The 17,341-nt window shown below is 40.7% G+C and overlaps 3 protein-coding genes across 7 annotated transcripts; 2 read left to right on the top strand and 1 right to left on the bottom strand.

Moving 5' to 3' along the window:
• The first annotated feature begins 66 nt into the window (after positions 1–66).
• LOC114724418 (peroxidase 64-like) lies at positions 67–1,552 on the top strand. 3 transcript variants are annotated; one of them, XM_028910776.1, is made up of 4 exons: positions 67–280; positions 386–574; positions 691–853; positions 968–1,552. In XM_028910776.1, the coding sequence occupies exons 1-4, from the start codon at positions 83–85 to the stop codon at positions 1,360–1,362; spliced, it is 945 nt and encodes a 314-aa protein (XP_028766609.1). In that variant the 5' UTR covers positions 67–82; the 3' UTR covers positions 1,363–1,552. The 3 variants fall into 3 exon arrangements, with proteins under 3 accessions (XP_028766609.1, XP_028766616.1, XP_028766603.1); XM_028910783.1 differs by having other exon boundaries at positions 691–861; XM_028910770.1 differs by having other exon boundaries at positions 691–906; positions 1,009–1,552.
• Positions 1,553–3,444: 1,892 nt separating this feature from the next.
• Positions 3,445–5,158, bottom strand: LOC114724050 (probable cinnamyl alcohol dehydrogenase 6). The gene is made up of 5 exons (XM_028910321.1): positions 4,966–5,158; positions 4,754–4,867; positions 4,439–4,666; positions 3,894–4,336; positions 3,445–3,800 (listed from the first exon to the last, which is right to left on the bottom strand). The coding sequence occupies exons 1-5, from the start codon at positions 5,058–5,060 to the stop codon at positions 3,598–3,600; spliced, it is 1,083 nt and encodes a 360-aa protein (XP_028766154.1). The 5' UTR covers positions 5,061–5,158; the 3' UTR covers positions 3,445–3,597.
• A 1,953-nt stretch (positions 5,159–7,111) lies between these two features.
• Positions 7,112–11,932, top strand: LOC114724032 (la-related protein 1C). Of its 3 annotated transcripts, none has more exons than XR_003738288.1 (6): positions 7,112–7,791; positions 8,048–8,615; positions 8,693–8,837; positions 8,916–9,006; positions 10,283–10,780; positions 11,318–11,581. XR_003738288.1 is itself a non-coding variant. In XM_028910308.1 (6 exons), the coding sequence occupies exons 1-6, from the start codon at positions 7,315–7,317 to the stop codon at positions 11,576–11,578; spliced, it is 1,614 nt and encodes a 537-aa protein (XP_028766141.1). In that variant the 5' UTR covers positions 7,116–7,314; the 3' UTR covers positions 11,579–11,932. The 3 variants fall into 3 exon arrangements, 1 of the variants encoding a protein (XP_028766141.1); XR_003738289.1 differs by lacking the exon at positions 11,318–11,581 and having other exon boundaries at positions 10,283–10,384; positions 10,709–10,776; XM_028910308.1 differs by having other exon boundaries at positions 7,116–7,791; positions 10,709–10,780; positions 11,318–11,932.
• The last annotated feature ends 5,409 nt before the right edge of the window (positions 11,933–17,341 follow it).

Here is a 17,341-nt window from a genome sequence, read left to right as displayed (position 1 = left end):
AGGCCTACTACACTAAGCTGTATAAATACCGTTCTCCTGTTGCATCGTCTCACAACACAGACGCATTCGTGAAGCAAGCAGTATGGCAGCCATTGCAATAGTGATGCTCACAATGTTGTCAGTGGCCAGTATTGGGAATGCGCTTAGTGTAGACTACTACAAGCACACATGTCCTCAGGCGGAGTACATAGTGGCAGGTGCCGTACATAAAGCAACCATGAACGATAAAACAGTCCCAGCTGCTCTGCTTCGCATGCATTTTCATGATTGCTTCATAAGGGTATGTATGGATCACATGTGTAAACGCCACTTGTGATTCCCGAAACTCCAATTACGTGGCGAATAATATGATGTTAACTGTTATTAGTTGTTACTGCTTTGTAAGGGCTGTGATGCGTCGGTTCTACTGGAATCAAAGGGAAAGAAGAAAGCAGAAAAAGATGGGCCTGCCAACATATCTTTGCATGCATTCTACGTCATCGACAATGCCAAGAAAGCACTGGAAGCCGCATGCCCCGGGGTGGTCTCCTGTGCAGACATTGTCGCACTTGCTGCTAGGGATGCTGTTTTTTTGGTCGGTCCCAAATATTAGTTGTTCCCGTCATTTTGGTCTGCATAAATCATTTATTAATGGAAACACTCACCCAAATTTATTTTGTTGTTGGTTGGTTGTGATGGGAATGGTATTAGTCGGGAGGACCCATGTGGGAAGTACCGCAAGGAAGACGAGATGGAAGAATATCAAGAGCAGATGAAACCAGACAACTGCCAGCTCCAGTCTTCAATATTTCCCAACTCGAGCAAAGCTTCTCTCAGAGAGGCCTTTCCTTGGAAGATCTTGTGGCCCTCTCAGGTATGCGGGTGTGTGCGTGCGCGCATGAATTCCCACATCATCTTCATTCTGCAGTAACTGTAAATAACGCCATTTGTGTGTGTGTGTGTGTGTGTTGACAAATGGTGCATGCAGGAGGCCACACCCTTGGGTTCGCTCATTGTTCGTCTTTCCAGAACAGAATCCACAACTTCAGCCCCAAACAAGACATTGACCCTTCAATGGACCCCTCCTTCGCCGCCAGTCTTCGACGCATTTGTCCCTTTCACAACAAGGTCAGAAACGCCGGTTCTCCATTGGATTCCAGCTCCACCGCTTTTGACAACGCTTATTACAAGCTGCTTCTTCAAGGTAAAAGCGTCTTCACTTCCGACCAGGCTCTGCTCACTCATCCCAAAACCAAAGCATTGGTTTCCAAGTTTGCTCATTCCCAAAAGGAGTTTGAATACGCCTTCGTCAAGTCCATGATCAAAATGGGCAGCATCACCGGCGGCCAAGAAATCAGGCTTGACTGTAAAGTTGTTAATTAGACGATTCTATATATTTTTCCAGAAAAGGAAAACAAAAGAGAAAAAATAATTAGAACAGCAAGGGGTTCTATCTGCGAGGATTTAACTGTGACATTCGAGGCTTAAGCTGAGCCTCTCGTCCAGTACAGTGGTTGTGAGTTGTTTTCCCATTGATGTCAGTTAGTGTCGAGATAGGGTGGCGTCTGTGTGCATGTTAACATTATCAATTAAATTCTTACTAAAATGAAAATTATTGGTTTAGAAATGCTCTGTTTGGTCGTTGGGCTTTCCCATTGAGATCCCTTTTAACTTTAACAGTTTATAATGCAAGAATATAATCTCTCAAGATAAGGTATTCTTAAAATTATAATTATTAATTCCTTCCAAAATTCCTTTCACATAATTAAAATTCTTGCATCTAAAATTCAAATGCAAATCCCATTTATCTTGGGTCATAAACTTAATTATCCTTTTTTTGGGGGGAATTTTTTATCATTAAGAAAAATTCCCATCCTCCTTACGGATGCCAGGGGTTATTCTAGTTTCCAATTTCCGAAAGAAAAATCTGTGGGTTGATTCAGTTTCAGTGAATCCAGACTGTAGATATTGTAGAATAAAAAAAACGAAGAAATCGTTACAAACCGTTGGCATGTCTCTATTTTGTGTCTTCAACCGTTGGTATATCATATAACCGACTAACTTTTCGATGGGGAAAAAGTGGAAGCAACGAAAAACCAATCGGCAAAGGCCTAAATCAAGACCCACTTGACAAAGCCTTTCTTTGTGATGTACAATAAACGCCGTTTGAGGAGCACGAAAGGGATTAATGTGCACACAGGAGAATCCACCTATTTATCATTGTTTGTCCATAATTTCTCCAATAACGAATCTCCTGGATCTATTTATTATGGTAAGAAGCACAAGTAGGTATGTTGCTCAAGCTCTTGCAGCTGATCCAGAAAGCTACACTCGTGTTCATGAAATTCTATGACTAGCTACCTGCCCCAAAATCCTCTTAACCATCTGACTCGAAGTATCCACGTCGTAATTCATCAGAATATCTGGATTTTGTTCTGAAGGCTTCAAGGCATTCTTCATTCACGCTTGTCTCTTCTTCCTCAAATTTTTTCTGCTTTTTACCTGGGTAACAAACGAGCAGCTTCAGGAGCTTATCAGATAACCAACAATTGATTAGAAAAAAGTATTGAGAAGGTGAAAGATGAAGAGAATGAGGAGCAAGATCTGTTGGAGAAGTTGTTCACAAAATATAGGGCACAGCAGTTGAGGATAGAATGGAGAGAATTAAGTAGTGACAGGCTCCTAGCCAGGGGGTTTCTTGAGCCGTGCAGTCATGCGATGAATCGGTTTCTCTGGATGGATGAGATTGAATGCTTGAATGGTGTTTGGGAAGATGTCGAGCAGAAGAGAAGAAATTCATTTGGCAGTTTGTTAACCCGTTAACTGTTGAGATCATCACCGATTGTGATCGTTTCTCTCGATTTTGATTTACTTCTGTGTAACTTGTTCCAATTAACCAATTATCCTTACTCAAATACATATATGCTCCTCTTTCCTTTTCAGGAAAGCAAAAGAACACTTGCATAATAATACTCTGCTTTCTGTTTCTGAAAAGTAGGGTCTCACACTCCAATGTCCTACATATTTATAAATCAGGGAAGATTTTCGGGGTCTTTTCTTTGCTCTGAATTGTTGATTGTGTGTCACGTACGAGGTGAAAAGATAAAGAGTCATTAGAGTGGGTCCCGCAGTCCTCCTAAATGATTGGAGATGTGCCGTACATAATTTGAGCTACGCCTCTTGTGCGGACCTTGAAATGACGTGAAATTTCCAGCAACTACCGCTTTGGAAAAAAATCCTCTCAAACTCTAACCCAGTCATCCCAAACTATGTTCTTTTTTTCCTTCGCATCGCCGGGCTAGTTGTATGAGTCCGTTTTGCATATTGCTCATGAAGAGACGTTGAAGAGATGGGAATTAAGCACAGTGACACCGGGTACATCAATGTATAAAACCATCAATATTAATACACATGGACGGAGACAATATAAGAAACAGCGTCATCTCAGGAATCTATTACTGGCTGGTGGTTTGATTTGCAATTTGCCAATATTTCATCCGTCGTTTACATATTTTATTCAAAAGGTACTGGGGTGGATACAAATCAGGAAGAACAGGGGGGACGTGTGTGTGTGTTTGTGTGTTTTATTGTTGAAGAAGAATTGAGAGGGAAAAAGAATTAAGGAGCAGGAGAGGCAGAAGCAATGTCAATGACAAAACGGTGAGGGACATGGTCGTGGGCGAGGCGGTGCATGGCGTGGTTGATTTGATCGGGCCTTATCAACTCTGTGTCGCACGTGATGTTGTGCTTCCCACAAAGCTCCAGCATTTCCTGCGTCTCCTTCATGCTTCCGATGATGCCTCCTTTCACCGCCCTTTTCCCTGCACGTACGCAAAACACTCCCATCATTAATTACTTCACAGGAAAGAACCAGAGAGCTGAGACATGATATGATCAGATGAGGCAGGGAATACCGAAGATCAAAGGAAAAGCGGGCAGCTGAAGGGGCTCGTTGGGAGCACCCACGATGAACAGGGTGCCATTGACCTTGAGCAGTTCCAGGAGAGGCAGCAGAGAATGCTGCCCCGACACCGTATCCAGTATGAAATCCAACGTCCTCTTCCCTCCCTCCATCTGCTTTTGGTCGCTGCTCACTATAAACTCATCAGCTCCTAGTCTCTGCTTCGCCTCCCGCTCCTTGCCCGCCGTCCTGCTGACCACCGTCACGTGGTGCCCGAACGCCTTCCCAAATTTCACCGCCATGTGCCCCAGCCCTCCCAGGCCCACCACGCCTATCCTCTTCCCCCCGCACTCCACCAGTCCGTGATCTTTCATCGGACTGAACACCGTTATCCCCGCACACAGCAGCGGCGCCGCTCCTTCCATCCTCAGGTTCTCCGGTATGCGCACTACATATCTGCACATTCTCGACACAAACACCCCCACTGTTATATCAATGATCCCTTCGAACGATATATACTCTGCTCGCAAGAACTAAGATTCAGTGGGGAAGAGAAACCTGTAGTCCGCCACTATCATGTTGGAGTAGCCACCGTAGGTGATGCTGCCGTCCCAGAAGATGCCGTTGTATGTGAACTGTAGTTGTTGGCAGTAGTTCTCCTGATCACTGTTGCAGTATTCGCAGTCCAAGCAGGTGGCTGCCAAGCACCCAACCCCTGCTCTGTCTCCTTCCTTGAACCCCTTCACGTTGCTTCCCACCTTCGTTATCAACCCCACGATCTCGTGCCTGTCAACACATATCATTATATATTCCTGTGCCTGCCTGTCTGTGAGCGAGAGATTCGCACATAAATTGCAATACTAATGGAATTACCCGGGAACTACGGGATACATGGTGATGCCCCAGTCATTGCTAACATAGTGGAGGTCAGTGTGGCAGATCCCACAATACAAGATCTGTATAGTAACGTCGTTAGGCCCGTTCTCGCTGCACGTATTTAGGCGGAGACAGCAATGAATGGTATGTTCAATAAAAGGAAGGGCAATAATAGCATCACAGAGGGGGAGGAAAGAAGAAGAGAGTACCGTCGTTTGAAAGTGTAAGGGGTGATTTCGCCAGAAGAATCGTGAGCAGCCCATCCAGAAACGGTCTGTGTGTGATTGGGCGTGGTCTCGGCCATTGCAACGAGTTTCTGAAGCACGAGCCCACTGTCTTGTCTCTGTCGCTCCAATGCTTCGGAATGGTGATGCGCGGCGGATAGGCTGTTGATCAGGTTTTTATAGAGGAATCCCTCCACATAGCTACAGGAACCGCGCAAAAACTACATATATTAAATCTTATCGGCTGGTGACTTGGCGTGGCTCGCGCGAAATTACCCGGCGGGCAAATGGCAGATTCCCTCGCATTTTTTAGTGTATATAATAAATAAATAAATAAATAAATTAGCAGTAAACGACAAGTCAATGGTAGGCAATGGCGCAGTATGAACAGAAACTAGCATAGTGATGAAATAGTGTGGTAGCATCTGATTACTACGTAATGGGACCCTAAAACCACCTTGAGAGAGACTTGAGTTGAGTTGAATATAACGAACAAGAGGTACTATTGAGATTTCAGAGTAGCATCGGATAACGAGTGGCTAAAATTGTCCGCCATTGGGTTGTTGAGATTGGGATTCCCAGTCAAGTCAATCAAAATGTGAAAAGCATTAGGAAGCGCTGACTGCCTGATTCCTCGTTGCTTCTTGTGAACTTGCCACCATATTGCTGAGTTAGAAAATCGAAAGAAATTTTTTTAGGTTTAATTTCAAATAAACTGCCTTTTTTTTTTTTAATCAAATCACCCATAACCACTTGCTGTTTTTTAATGGGATAAAGATAATGTGATGCTTCCTTTACTTCTTAATAAAAGTTTGGCATCTAATTTGTGAACAATAAACAAATTAGTTAAGTTAATTATAAATAATAAATAAATATTGATTTTTTTAAAATTTTGGAGGTGTACTTAGCACTCTAAACTATTTAATGGTGTAATTTTGGCCCCTCCCAGTGTAATAGAAATGGTGCAATTTCAATCGAAGTTAACTTTCCTTTTAATTCCGTTGGATGCAATTGACTTTTGCGCATTTCTTTTTTTTTTTTTCTTTTAATCAATGGCACGTATTTATAAACTGATACCAATTGCACTAACAGAGTTAAAAGAACAGCTAACTTTGGATGAGATTGCACTGTTTTTATTATGTCAAAGGCAAAACGACACCACTAAATTATTTAAAGTGCCGAGTGCACCATCGAAGATAGATTAGGATGTTAAGTACACCTTTATCCAAACAATATTGGTAATCATATGTATTAAAACTAACATTTGTTGCAAACACTTTAACACTGACAATCATGCAGATAAATATAATAAATGATTGAAGTTTTATATTGAAGATGAAACTAAATGTCTTTGACTAAACAAAAAGATGAAATTAAATTTCACTTTGTGTTATATTATCACAAGACAAGAAGAAAACACGGGTTACGATACACCCGTCTCCCACTTAGCTGACGAGGAATGTGATTAATCTCCCACTTAGCTGTTACTTGGGCTTATAATGACTCTGGGCCTCAACTTATGTTTGGGATTCGAGAAAATTTTGGACGAGAAGCCCAAGTAAACATAGTGGGTTGAGACAAGTAAAATTTTAGTACATGTAATTACAACTTAATGATTGATAATTGATATCCTTCTATCCAGGCCCAATTGACAAACTCAATTAAGAGGGTTTAAGTCTTTTGAAAGAGGTGACCAAAAGTTTCGCGACTAAAAATAAAGTGATCAGAAAAGTTAAGTGAAAATCTAATAATGATAATACTTCAAAAAAATTATCCTAACATAGCCTCAATTAATTTGCAACAAATCTAATTGACCTATTTCGCCAAAAACAAAAATTAAAAAAGTTATTTAAATATACATACCGTCTACTCATCTAGGCTAGCTCCGAAAATTTCAAATGATCCGAGATGTAACAAAAAAAATTGACCTAGAAACGTAACATTAACATAAATCAAATCATTTTAAGCCAACTCAAAATTAATATAGCAAAAATCAATGAAAAATTTGCCGCTTCACAAAACTAACCAATTCTAAACTTTATTTATTTATTTATTTATTTTTTTTTGGGGGTATGTGTGGGTTGCTATAACTTGCACTGAGTCCGAAAACAAACAGAGGGGACTGCTCCAAAGGGTTCTTTTCCCAAGCAAGATCCGTCCCTGAGTCGCCACAGCTTGTCATCCTACACAAAGAAATCCTTGCCTATTCCTTTTTCCCTTCATTCTTCAATGGCAGTATCCAATTTTTATCTGGTCATTTGATGGCTTCGTTTATATTCTAATTTTCCTTTGCAGTTTCTTTTTCTGTACAAAGCTAGAAAACCCTAATTGAAAATGGTCACTGCAACTGATTCTTCATCTGATCATCGCTCGCCGACTAGTGCTGGGGATACCAATAGCCCTAAATTCCCGCGAAAAAACCTGCCATCTCCGTGGGCTCAAGTTGTACGGGGTGGGGAGTGCGAATCTCATCCATCGCCGCCTTCATCATCTTCCTCTTCGTCATCACTCACAGCCTCCGTGCCCGACCAACCGCCATTCTCTGATTTTCCTCCGAAGGAAGCACCTTTAACGCAGCTGCCGGATAATTCTAATGTTGCTGCGGTAGATAACTCCGACGCTTCCGACGCCAATGCGGGTCATTCTAAGAGGCCCGCTTGGAGCAAACCTTCGAACGGCGTTGTCGAGGCTGGTCCAGTAATGGGTGCTGTTACTTGGCCCGCATTATCTAAATCCACGAAGGTTTCGTCCAAAATGTCAGCTGACTCCTCCTCTAAGACTGCCTTTGACGGATCACTTTCCCCCTCTCAGGTTTGGTTACAATACTTGCCCTAGTTTTTATGTCCATTTTACTAGTTGATTGGAAAAGATAGAAGGGAATGGTTGCAAGAAGATTCACCTTTTTCCGGCAACGAAGTTATAGACGTGTAGGTTCATCGGTTACTAAAACCAGCCGCTTAAGTTGTGGCCTCCTTTTTTTCTGCGTTTGTCCGGCAATCGGTTAGTATGTATGTTTGGGAAAAGATGTCGAATCTGTATATTCATGTATGTTGCCATATTTTTGTAGGGCTCTGGCACTTTACAATCCCCTCAAAAGCAACCTACTAATAATGCAAAGCCTAACTCTGCAACAAACTATGCTGTGCATCATAGACAAAGGTCAATGAAGCGTGGAGGTAGCAACAGCCCTGGGGTTGGTCATGCTCAGAGCAGCTTTTCTAATCCTCCCCCACCTCCCCCACCACCGCCCTTTCCTGTATTTCCTATACCGGCAAATACCTATGGTAATGTGGTGCCAGGGGTTTCAGATCATTCTCCAAGGGAAATCCCTTACAGGAACAATAGCTGGGATACAAGACCACCAGTTGGGGGTTTTGTGCCTGCTGTGAATGATCATTGGAATCCCCCCCGCAGAGGCAATTTCGGGCCCCATCAACGTGGGGATGGATCCTATCATAATAACCACGGGGGTAGGCGTGACCATGATCGTGGAAATCATGCAAACTCTAGAGATGCTCAAGTACACCAACAGAGGATGTCTCCTAGGGGATTAGTGAGGCACCCCCCTCCTAATACTCCTGCATTTGTTGCCCCTCCGCCCATGGGACCCTTTGCAAACCCCATGGGTTTTCCAGGTGGAATTCTTTTGCCCCTTTAGAATTTTGTTTCTATAAAATAAAGTGGGGCTAATGTACTTTCTCTTCTTTTCCAGAATTTTATTATTTCCCAACTCTACCACTAGAGCCGTTCAGGGGCATGCCATTCATTACTCATGGTCCTCCTCCTGCCATGTTTCTCCCTGTTGCAGAACCTCCTCTGACAAATATGCTAATGAACCAAATTGATTATTACTTTAGGTAACTTAATTGTGCTTTGTGATGTTTGTTTCTTTTTTGTAAAAGCTGAAATTTGAATCTTTTATTTGTTTTTGACAGTGATGCTAATCTAGTGAAAGATGATTTTTTAAGATCCAACATGGATGAACAGGGTTGGGTTCCCATTGCTTTGATAGCAAACTTCCGTCGGGTAAGTTTATTGTCTTCAATTAGGCAATACTTCCAACGAATTTACCTTGGATCCTTTGAACATAGTTTATCGCATAACTGAAAAAATTAGAATGGGTTATTTTCACTGGTGCATTTATTGAATAGTTCTTATATTGAGTTGCCTAATCTTCAGAGATTTCTTTTGACATCCCTTTTGCTGTTACTTGGCCATGCAATTAAGAGGAGCAACCCCCCCCCCCCCCAAAAAAAAAATCCGGATGATGAATAACCCACCTTCAATGATGTCCAACGGGGATGTGCGAACCTGATTTTGTTACGTATCTCCTGTGTATAAAGACTGATATCTCGGTTTTTCTTTTCTTTTTTTCCAATGCATGCTATACATCTGTCAGTTCTCACCAGTTGTTGCGCAATATATTTTTAAGTGCAGAAAATAAGTTACATAGAAGGGAAGATACACTAGGGCATGAGGATAGTAATCTGCATATCTTTTTTAAATATAATTTATGTAAATATATTCTTTTAATTATGTGTTACGTTTTCATTATCCTGTTCCTTGAAATATTTTTATTGAATGTATACAATGCCTTTAATATTAAATGATGGAAGAAGAATAGTCGTGTGCTTTAGCGCACTCTTGATAGGGTGTTCATATTTGCAGTAGTTGACACCTGGGAAAGACGTTGACCCTGACATTCTAGGAAGATTTCTAAAAGCTGAATGATCATCCTTGCCTTTCAACTATTTTTTTACTGTTAAGTATTTTGAAACGTGGATAGTTTTCTTTTGTGAAACGAGTAAAAACAACTCAACGAAGGTATATTAAAAAAAAAAAAAAAAGAACTAGCTCTTGGATGCATAGGTGGTAGTTGGTTCGTAGGTATTTTGGTTTCCCAAGTACTTGGATGTGGAAACTTAGTTATGAGATTTGAGTGTAAAGTCTGTAAAAAATTAATCGTCCGAGCATTTGGCGGGTCATACTTATGGTTGACTTGACTTAGGGACATTGATTCCTTTATACACTCAAAGGGCGATGAACGACTTATGCACCTTTAAGTGTGTGGATTTTCCAGTCCTGTTTCAATGTAAAGCATATCTCAAAGTTTTATATGATTGAAATCGTGTGCCACCGCACAAAGGAGGATGAAACTCTGATGTTTCTGTAATCATCAGTCTTCTATTATGTCAATCTTTCATTTGTGTAACTATCCATTTCTAGTGGTAAAATGTTTGAATAATTAACGCTATTCAATAACGAACTTTAATGATTTTTACTTGTTTATGTATGCATACAGGCAATTGGTTCTTTGTTTAACAGAGATAACAGGGAAAGATACACAGTGTGATTGAAGAGGGATGAAAATTCTCTGGCAGTTCTCTTAATGTAGATGCCAAACCTAACTATCAATCCTGACTAAGATTTCTTTGTTTCAGGAAGCAGCTGTGTGCTAAAATATTAGGATATTATTTATTTGTGTCCTTAATCTTGAACGCACCCCCTCCCAGTGGCGGGAAAAAAGTCCTGGGGCAAAATTTCACTAGAAGAAATCAAATCATATCATATCAAAACACCTCTAAAGAACAGCTTATATCCAGTCCATTATTGTGATAAAAGTATCTTTCAGGAGTCCGTTTGTGTATTGATCTCACTGTAAAATCTTAGTAGTCTTAATTCCTTCTTGCACAGTTTGTTTTTTTCTTCACTTGGATCTGTTTTGTAGGTTAAAAGTTTGACAAACAACATTCAGGTGATACTGGATTCATTGAGAAATTCTGCGGTTGTGGAAGTACAGGTAAATAGTATGTCTGAGTTTATGGTTTTATCTATGTGATTAGCTTCTCGTTCGATGCACAATCAGCACACTCTTTACATGCAATGTACTCCCTTTGGTCCTAAAAGTACGAGTTAGATAATTAATACACAGATTAAGGAAATTAATTAAGTTACTTATTTGTTAAAAATGTATTGGTTTTCTAAAGTACCCCTCCTTTTAGTTGTTTACATTGGAAACTACCCTTGTTGATTTCACACGTTTATGTATGTGAGTGTATGCAATCAGTAAGGGTAGTTTGAGAAAAAAGTAATAAATATTAGAAATAAAAGAGGACTGAGGTCTTAAATTTAAGATCAAAATAAATTTTTCAACTAACTCTTATATTTAGAATCATAGGGAGTATTATCTATTGCTTGCGTGGGGTGGTGAGTTGGGCAATGGTGTAAATTTGGCTTTTAATTTGAATCTTTAAGTGATGATTATGCTTTTAATTTAACAAAAGAAGGTACTTATTTTGTTGGTGGTGCTGTGACCTCACCCAACTATTTGCCTTAGGGTGACAAGATGCGGAGGCGTAATGAATGGACAAAGTGGCTGCCCTCATCTCAGCTTCGAGCTGATTCTGGTTCATCATCTCCTGTTGGATCAAGCTGCAATAACGTAGCAACTGATTTTCAAAAGATTGCTCTGGGTGAAGCTGCTACAGATAGAGGTAATTCAGACCCTACGTCAGAAGCTCTAGAAGAAAGATCTCCAACAGATTCTTCCTGTCATCCTCTGCTTCCAACCGATGATACTTCAGGGAACACCAATTAAGACTGCGCCTAAATAATATACTTGAGCCACAAATTATTCCAGCTGATTATCCAGTATCCGTACTGGGTACTACCGTTGATTTTTTTTGTTCTCCCTAATTTTATTAGATTTTTTTTTTTCTTATCTTGGGAATGGGAAGAGAGGCTGTTTTGGAGTCTGATTTCTTCCAGTCACGGAGCTCGATTTTGGTAGTGATTGAGTCACGTAGAAGGTGAAATAAGGATTTATTCATAATTACATCTTAAGGTAAGGAAGGTTGACCAGACATAGAACAAATTAAGAATTTTGGTCCGGACGGATTTAATGAACAGATTTGTATAGTTTATATTTGCTTCGGATGATTTTCTTGTCGTTTGTGGTTAGCCTGTGTTGGGAGATGGATTCATACCAGAGAGAGATGAGGAGAGACTCTCCGATGGGATGATTTGGGCCCAGGTGCTGCACTGCTGAGTTTCATATACCCGCATAAGCGTGACAGATAAAAGAAATCTCTCAAGGCCTATTTATTTTATTTTTTTATAATGTTATTTTATTAAAGGATTTCCTCATTTATTATTCTTCCTGCATTTCAATGTAGATATTTTATTTTGACTCTGATGGATCTTCCATCCCTCGCCTCCAATCAGTATGTTTTACATTTGTCCGGCCATATAATTTGGTGGTAGTCGTATTCTTCCTTTAAGATAAATGATAATCAGGGGAGGTTGTACGTTTCAGTGCTAGTTGTTATGCTGACGAATAATTTGATTGTTATGAGTCACTCTTAACAATGGCAAAGCAAAATCAGATGGATTCGTAATTCCAAGCGTGAGAGGTGATGGGCGAACTCGAATGCCCAGAGAATTTGCTCAATATTAAGGGGGAGTCTGAAATTTCTCATAGTTATTTAAAAAAAAGTGTCTTCACGACCGTTGAGGGATCCTTCCAAAAAAGTTTAACATTAACTAAAAATCTCCTCCTTGATTTTGCATGTTTCTTTGTGTTTCCGAAGGAGTTTTACTCATTTCCTTAAAAAAAAAACCAAAAAGGGTAAAGGTGCGCAGCACCTCATTTATTTTCAGAGGCGTTTAGTAGCACAATTTTATCCCCCAAACTAATAAAAATGGAGCAATCCCACCAACTTAACAATCCTTCTTAACTCTTGTTTGCTGACCAATAGATGGGTATTTCCGATTTTTTTTTTAAATTTAATAATGATAAATACTGCGTTGTGGCCACACCTTGTGCATCACCGTGAAATGCACTGCACTCACTTCGTTGGTGCTTAATCCTCTCCATTCTCACATTCCGTTTCTTAGTGAGTACTTTCATCAGATTCAAATGGGTTTACAATCAGAGATAGAGTATCTCGTAACTCTTTCACTCTTTGCTTTGCCACTTTCTAGATTTCCTCTACAATCTTGATCCTCCTCTTTCCTCTCTGCAACTTTCTCTCTCTCTCCTCTCTCCCCTTCTCTCTCCTAACTCTCCATCTCTAACCTTTATAGAAACATAATCTTATGATGAAAACCTTCACCCGCCATTTTCCCTCCCAATTCTGGGTTTTCAGCTTCCGATGGACAAGTTGTGGCTGCCACAATGCATGACTATCATTATTTGGGAAAAAAAAAAAAGCCCATATGTCAATTAGCAAATGGTGTTAAGAGGAACCTGTTATGTTGGGTGGAATTACTCTATTTTTATTAGTTTAAAGATAAAATTGTACCTCTGGTCAAAAAAAAAAAAGAAGATAAAATTGTACCACTAAATAGTTTATGATGTTAAAAAATAAATGAGAGTGCTAGCTGCATTTTTACCCCAAAAAAAAAAAGAAACAAGAGGAAAGGGAAGAAAAGAAGACAACCTACAGGGCCAAATCAGTCGGATCGAACTGGAGACTGAGCCGACTAGACCAAAAGGGTGCGAAGCTAGCAGGGTATGTCCGGCGCCCAGCTAGCAATGACAGCTCGTGAGGGGCTGAGGAATTTTTTATTTATCTATTTATTTTTTTTGGTGAGGCCTGAAGAGGCGCTTTACTAATAAATTACGCTCCCAGATTTTCTTTGTTGAGTGGATGCTCCATAGCCTCAACCCGCTGAACAGTAGTCAAGTCTGAATGATCAAATTTGACCTGCTCTGCTGGAAGCTATGAGGCAGTCGGAAGGAACAAACGAATCTTTCAGGCTTCCTCCACCTTCTCAAACTTTTTAGCTCATTCGGTTAACGTACTTACTAAACACACTCTTAGAATTAAGAATATTTTGGACTTATCAGAGAGAACAGGTGATGTTTTTTGGTAGTTTCCTGTCCCTTTACTTCCAAAAAAAGAAAATGTTGCATGTTGATGACGTCATCCTCCCCAAGAGATTGACCGAAAGAGGAGCTGTGAATGTCTAGGGTGGAATTGCAAAGTGAGAGAGGGGCATGGCAGGCGACGGCAGCAGCACAGTTACAAAAACCATGGATGAGGTGCGGAGCGACATCAAACTTTTTTCTCTCTGCCATTACCCCATCTCCCACCCTTCCTTACTTCATCACTTCTTCTCTCCTCCCTCTTCCTCTGCTTTTCATTCTTCTTCCTCTCGCATCCCCAGCAACAAGAGAACCCGCCATCAAATCCACGGCTCCTCTGATCCCCGCCATCAGAGTATGATCTAGAACAGAGAGTCCTCCGCTCGCTCTAGAGCCCCTATACAGGAGTCTCTCTCTCTCTCATTTCCCGCCACCTTTATTGTTGTTGCCCATCACTATTCAGTCCCTTCAGCATTCTCTGTTTCATTTGTGAGTCGTGACACTCAGACCTTAATATCCCCAGGCTTATACGAACGAGTTAGAACGCGAACTTGCAAGTCTACGAGAGGAGAATGCCAGACTCAGAAGACAGCAAGAGAAGGTCCGCTCTTTCTGTTTCCTTTATCTTTTTTTATTTTGGGTCATAATCTCATTACCCTCCATTTTGGAATGTGTTTAAAGTTTCCATAGAGCTTAAAAGTTTTTTTTTTTTTTTCAATGACTCTTGGGAAAAGCTAGAGTGGAGTGGAGTTTGGTCTATGTATTTGACTCAATCTCCACTGTGTGTCAAACAAAGAAACCGAAGTACCCCTTTATTCGCAGTGCAAGACAGTACTCAGAGCTTTTGGCGATGTTAGTGAATCCAATATTCATTATTGATGACGTTCCATCGGTTGCAGCTCCGCCAGAGGTCCTTGGATCGGCATCTCAAAAGGTGTACTTTGCTTAGAACCTCGACAGCTCCATTTTGAGGATTAAGAAAGAGCTTTCACATCGCCCCCTGCTTCTTCTCTTGTCGCTTCCTACTCTGGCTCACCAATTAACACTAGGTTTGCTACATCTCCATTAGGGGTCCGCAAAGCGTTGAAGAGATAAGAAAAAAGAAAAAGAAATATGAGGTCGGTCCAGATTCCAGAGCATGTTTTTGTATTCTAGCTTCAGAACTTCATATATTTCGTCACTAGTTCCTTTTATATTTGTAAATATTTTCTTTTTGAGGGAAAAGAATCAAATTCTCGAAACTTGTCTTCTGCTCGTATGAGCAGCCACCTTTTTTGGGTCCAATGAGGATGCAATTTTGGGGGGAATGGGGTTTTGCATATCACGTCTGGAAAAGAAAAGGGGGGAGGCGTAAATGAAAGTCTTCAGACATGTTTGGTTAAAAATACCATCCTTTTTATCCCGCCTCGTCTGTATGGGGACATCTTGTGCGTGTGCTGAGCTAACGACATAAATTGATCAAACTGCAGTGAAGCTGATTTGAAACGAGATGACATGAATGATGGGGAGAGGCATTAATATTGGGTGCCTGGGGTAGAGGCAGGCGTGTGTGACAGGAACGAAGAGGAAGGAGAAGAAACACCTTGCTTTGAAAACCAGGTGGAATGCGTTACCGGGTTATGTGTCGGAGAAGGCTGTTTAAAGGAATGGGGTGTTATTCGGTGGTTTTAAAGCATACAAATTGGAGAAGGCTGTTTAAAGCATGGTGAGCACTCTGATTGATTACCATTGCCTCAACATTTCCCTCTTACCCAACACAGCTCATATGGCGATTGGCGCCCCAACCATCTGAAAAATTCAAGTGCGGTGAAGAAAACCTGTCCTATCCGGCAGGCGCGCAGAGAGAGAGAGAGGCGTAAAGGAGGACATTCGGGATGAGTCAAGTCAAAGGACGAGGGGATGGAATTGCAGTATGCAGAAACGTTGGTTCGGTGACGGCAGTTCTGAAAATAGGAAATTGACTTTGTCGTGATATGCGAGTGAGAGGGTGGGGAGGGAACGGCGGTACAGAGAGGGAGAGGGATTCATTCGATTTCGGTGAGTCTGATACATGCGTGTTTCCCAGTAAGAGCAAATTGCTGGCCCAAAAAAAGAACTTGCTGAGGTCGGGGATCTTTTTTTTTTTTTTGAATTGAAAAGTGATGTCATTACAGAACCAACAAATTAAAACAGAAACAAGTAAACTCTCGTCATCCTTCCTTACTTAGAAAGGGTGGGGGGTGATCGAAAACACAAAACGGGATGTCCAAACTATGAGTAGCTTTAGCTAGGAGGTTTGCACTAGAGTCTAGAGAGGTCTTCCTTGTAGATGAAGAACGGCAAGACCTGCCAATCTCTATTCAGAAGCAGTCATGCATCATTTATAATGTCATAAAAAGGGTGATCCGCATTGCAACCTCGCGAAACCAAATTTATGGCTTCAATATAGTTTGAGTAAAGCATAACTCGCCTAAATCCTTTTGGCCAGCTAATTTGTAATCCCTGCATAATGGCTAGTGTTTCTGCAATGGCTGAAGGTACTGTTGTGAGCTTACAACTGAAGCCGCAGATCCATCCGCCTTTTTCATCCTTTAAAATTCCTCTGCATCCACTACGTCCATCCTGTAGAACTGACCCATCTACTTCTAGAGTGACATAGTGTCCCTGCAATGGTTGATGTTCTTTACCTCTACTACTATCCTATTTATAGAAAGAGTAGTTGGCGATCATATCCTGGTCACAGTAAGCTTTAAAGAAACTTGGAAAGGCACTAGGTTCTTCATTAGTAATATTTGGATCAAAAAGTTTGTTACATCTTGTGACCCAAATGTCCCAACAAATGTAAGGAAATAAAGATGCCCCGGTGAGTTTCTTTGTGAAAACCTTGCCCGCTTCCTTATGAAGATTCCATTTGATCCAGTCTGCTCCTTCAAGGGAGTTAAACTGGGTCCAGTACAATGGGTCAAGCACTGATCTCCATCTGTTAATGGCATTCTTGCAGTCACAAATCAAGTGCATATCGTCTTCCAAATCCTCACAGCCAAAAGGACAGTTTGTTCTCACCTCCAAATCCCTCCTTAGCCTGAGTTTTGTTGTATGAGCTCATCCATGTGAGGTCGAGGATCTAAGCTGCGAGACACAGACTCTCCCATTTCCTTCTTCTGTCAAGGGCCATCATCCCCTTATAATTTTCTTCTTGCTGCGAAATGTTTTTGCTCCATTTTTTTTCCGTTAATTTTTTTTAAATTTTTTGCCGAAGGCATCATTCTTTCAATTATAAGGACAGATATTAACACAATAAAAATATAAATAGAAATTTCCACATTTGTTAAACGAAATTTAAATGAATTTGTCTTTTTAATTTGCTTATATATTCAAAGTAATAGACTTTATATTTAGAACTAAGAATTAGATTTCGTTAATATGTTACCCAAAAGAAATTTTCTGATCAAATGACATAATAAATTGAACAGATTTTTAGGTAAAAATTTCAACAAATTTTTTTTTTAAACT

Source organism: Neltuma alba, unplaced genomic scaffold, assembly GCF_004799145.2.
Source record: "Neltuma alba isolate B1F8T4 unplaced genomic scaffold, ASM479914v2 tig00002374_pilon, whole genome shotgun sequence".
NCBI classification, from domain to species: Eukaryota; Viridiplantae; Streptophyta; class Magnoliopsida; order Fabales; family Fabaceae; genus Neltuma; species Neltuma alba.
The sequence above is the reverse complement of the archived record's forward strand: the minus strand, read 5'-3'. Positions and strand labels throughout refer to the sequence as shown.

What these genes read in the sequence shown, in the direction of transcription:
- LOC114724418 (XM_028910770.1), top strand. Translation starts at nt 83, where the DNA reads ATGGCAGCCATTGCAATAGTGATGCTCACAATGTTGTCAGTGGCCAGT. An exon ending in TTCATGATTGCTTCATAAGG is followed by an intron (nt 281 to 385) that starts GTATGTATGGAT and finishes CTGCTTTGTAAG; the next exon opens with GGCTGTGATGCGTCGGTTCT. An exon ending in CTAGGGATGCTGTTTTTTTG is followed by an intron (nt 575 to 690) that starts GTCGGTCCCAAA and finishes GAATGGTATTAG; the next exon opens with TCGGGAGGACCCATGTGGGA.
- LOC114724032 (XM_028910308.1), top strand. Translation starts at nt 7,315, where the DNA reads ATGGTCACTGCAACTGATTCTTCATCTGATCATCGCTCGCCGACTAGT. An exon ending in GATCACTTTCCCCCTCTCAG is followed by an intron (nt 7,792 to 8,047) that starts GTTTGGTTACAA and finishes ATATTTTTGTAG; the next exon opens with GGCTCTGGCACTTTACAATC. An exon ending in CTGCGGTTGTGGAAGTACAG is followed by an intron (nt 10,781 to 11,317) that starts GTAAATAGTATG and finishes TATTTGCCTTAG; the next exon opens with GGTGACAAGATGCGGAGGCG.
- LOC114724050 (XM_028910321.1), bottom strand. Translation starts at nt 5,060, where the DNA reads ATGGCCGAGACCACGCCCAATCACACACAGACCGTTTCTGGATGGGCT. An exon ending in CCTTACACTTTCAAACGACG is followed by an intron (nt 4,868 to 4,965) that starts GTACTCTCTTCT and finishes AAATACGTGCAG; the next exon opens with CGAGAACGGGCCTAACGACG. An exon ending in ATGTATCCCGTAGTTCCCGG is followed by an intron (nt 4,667 to 4,753) that starts GTAATTCCATTA and finishes ATGTGTTGACAG; the next exon opens with GCACGAGATCGTGGGGTTGA.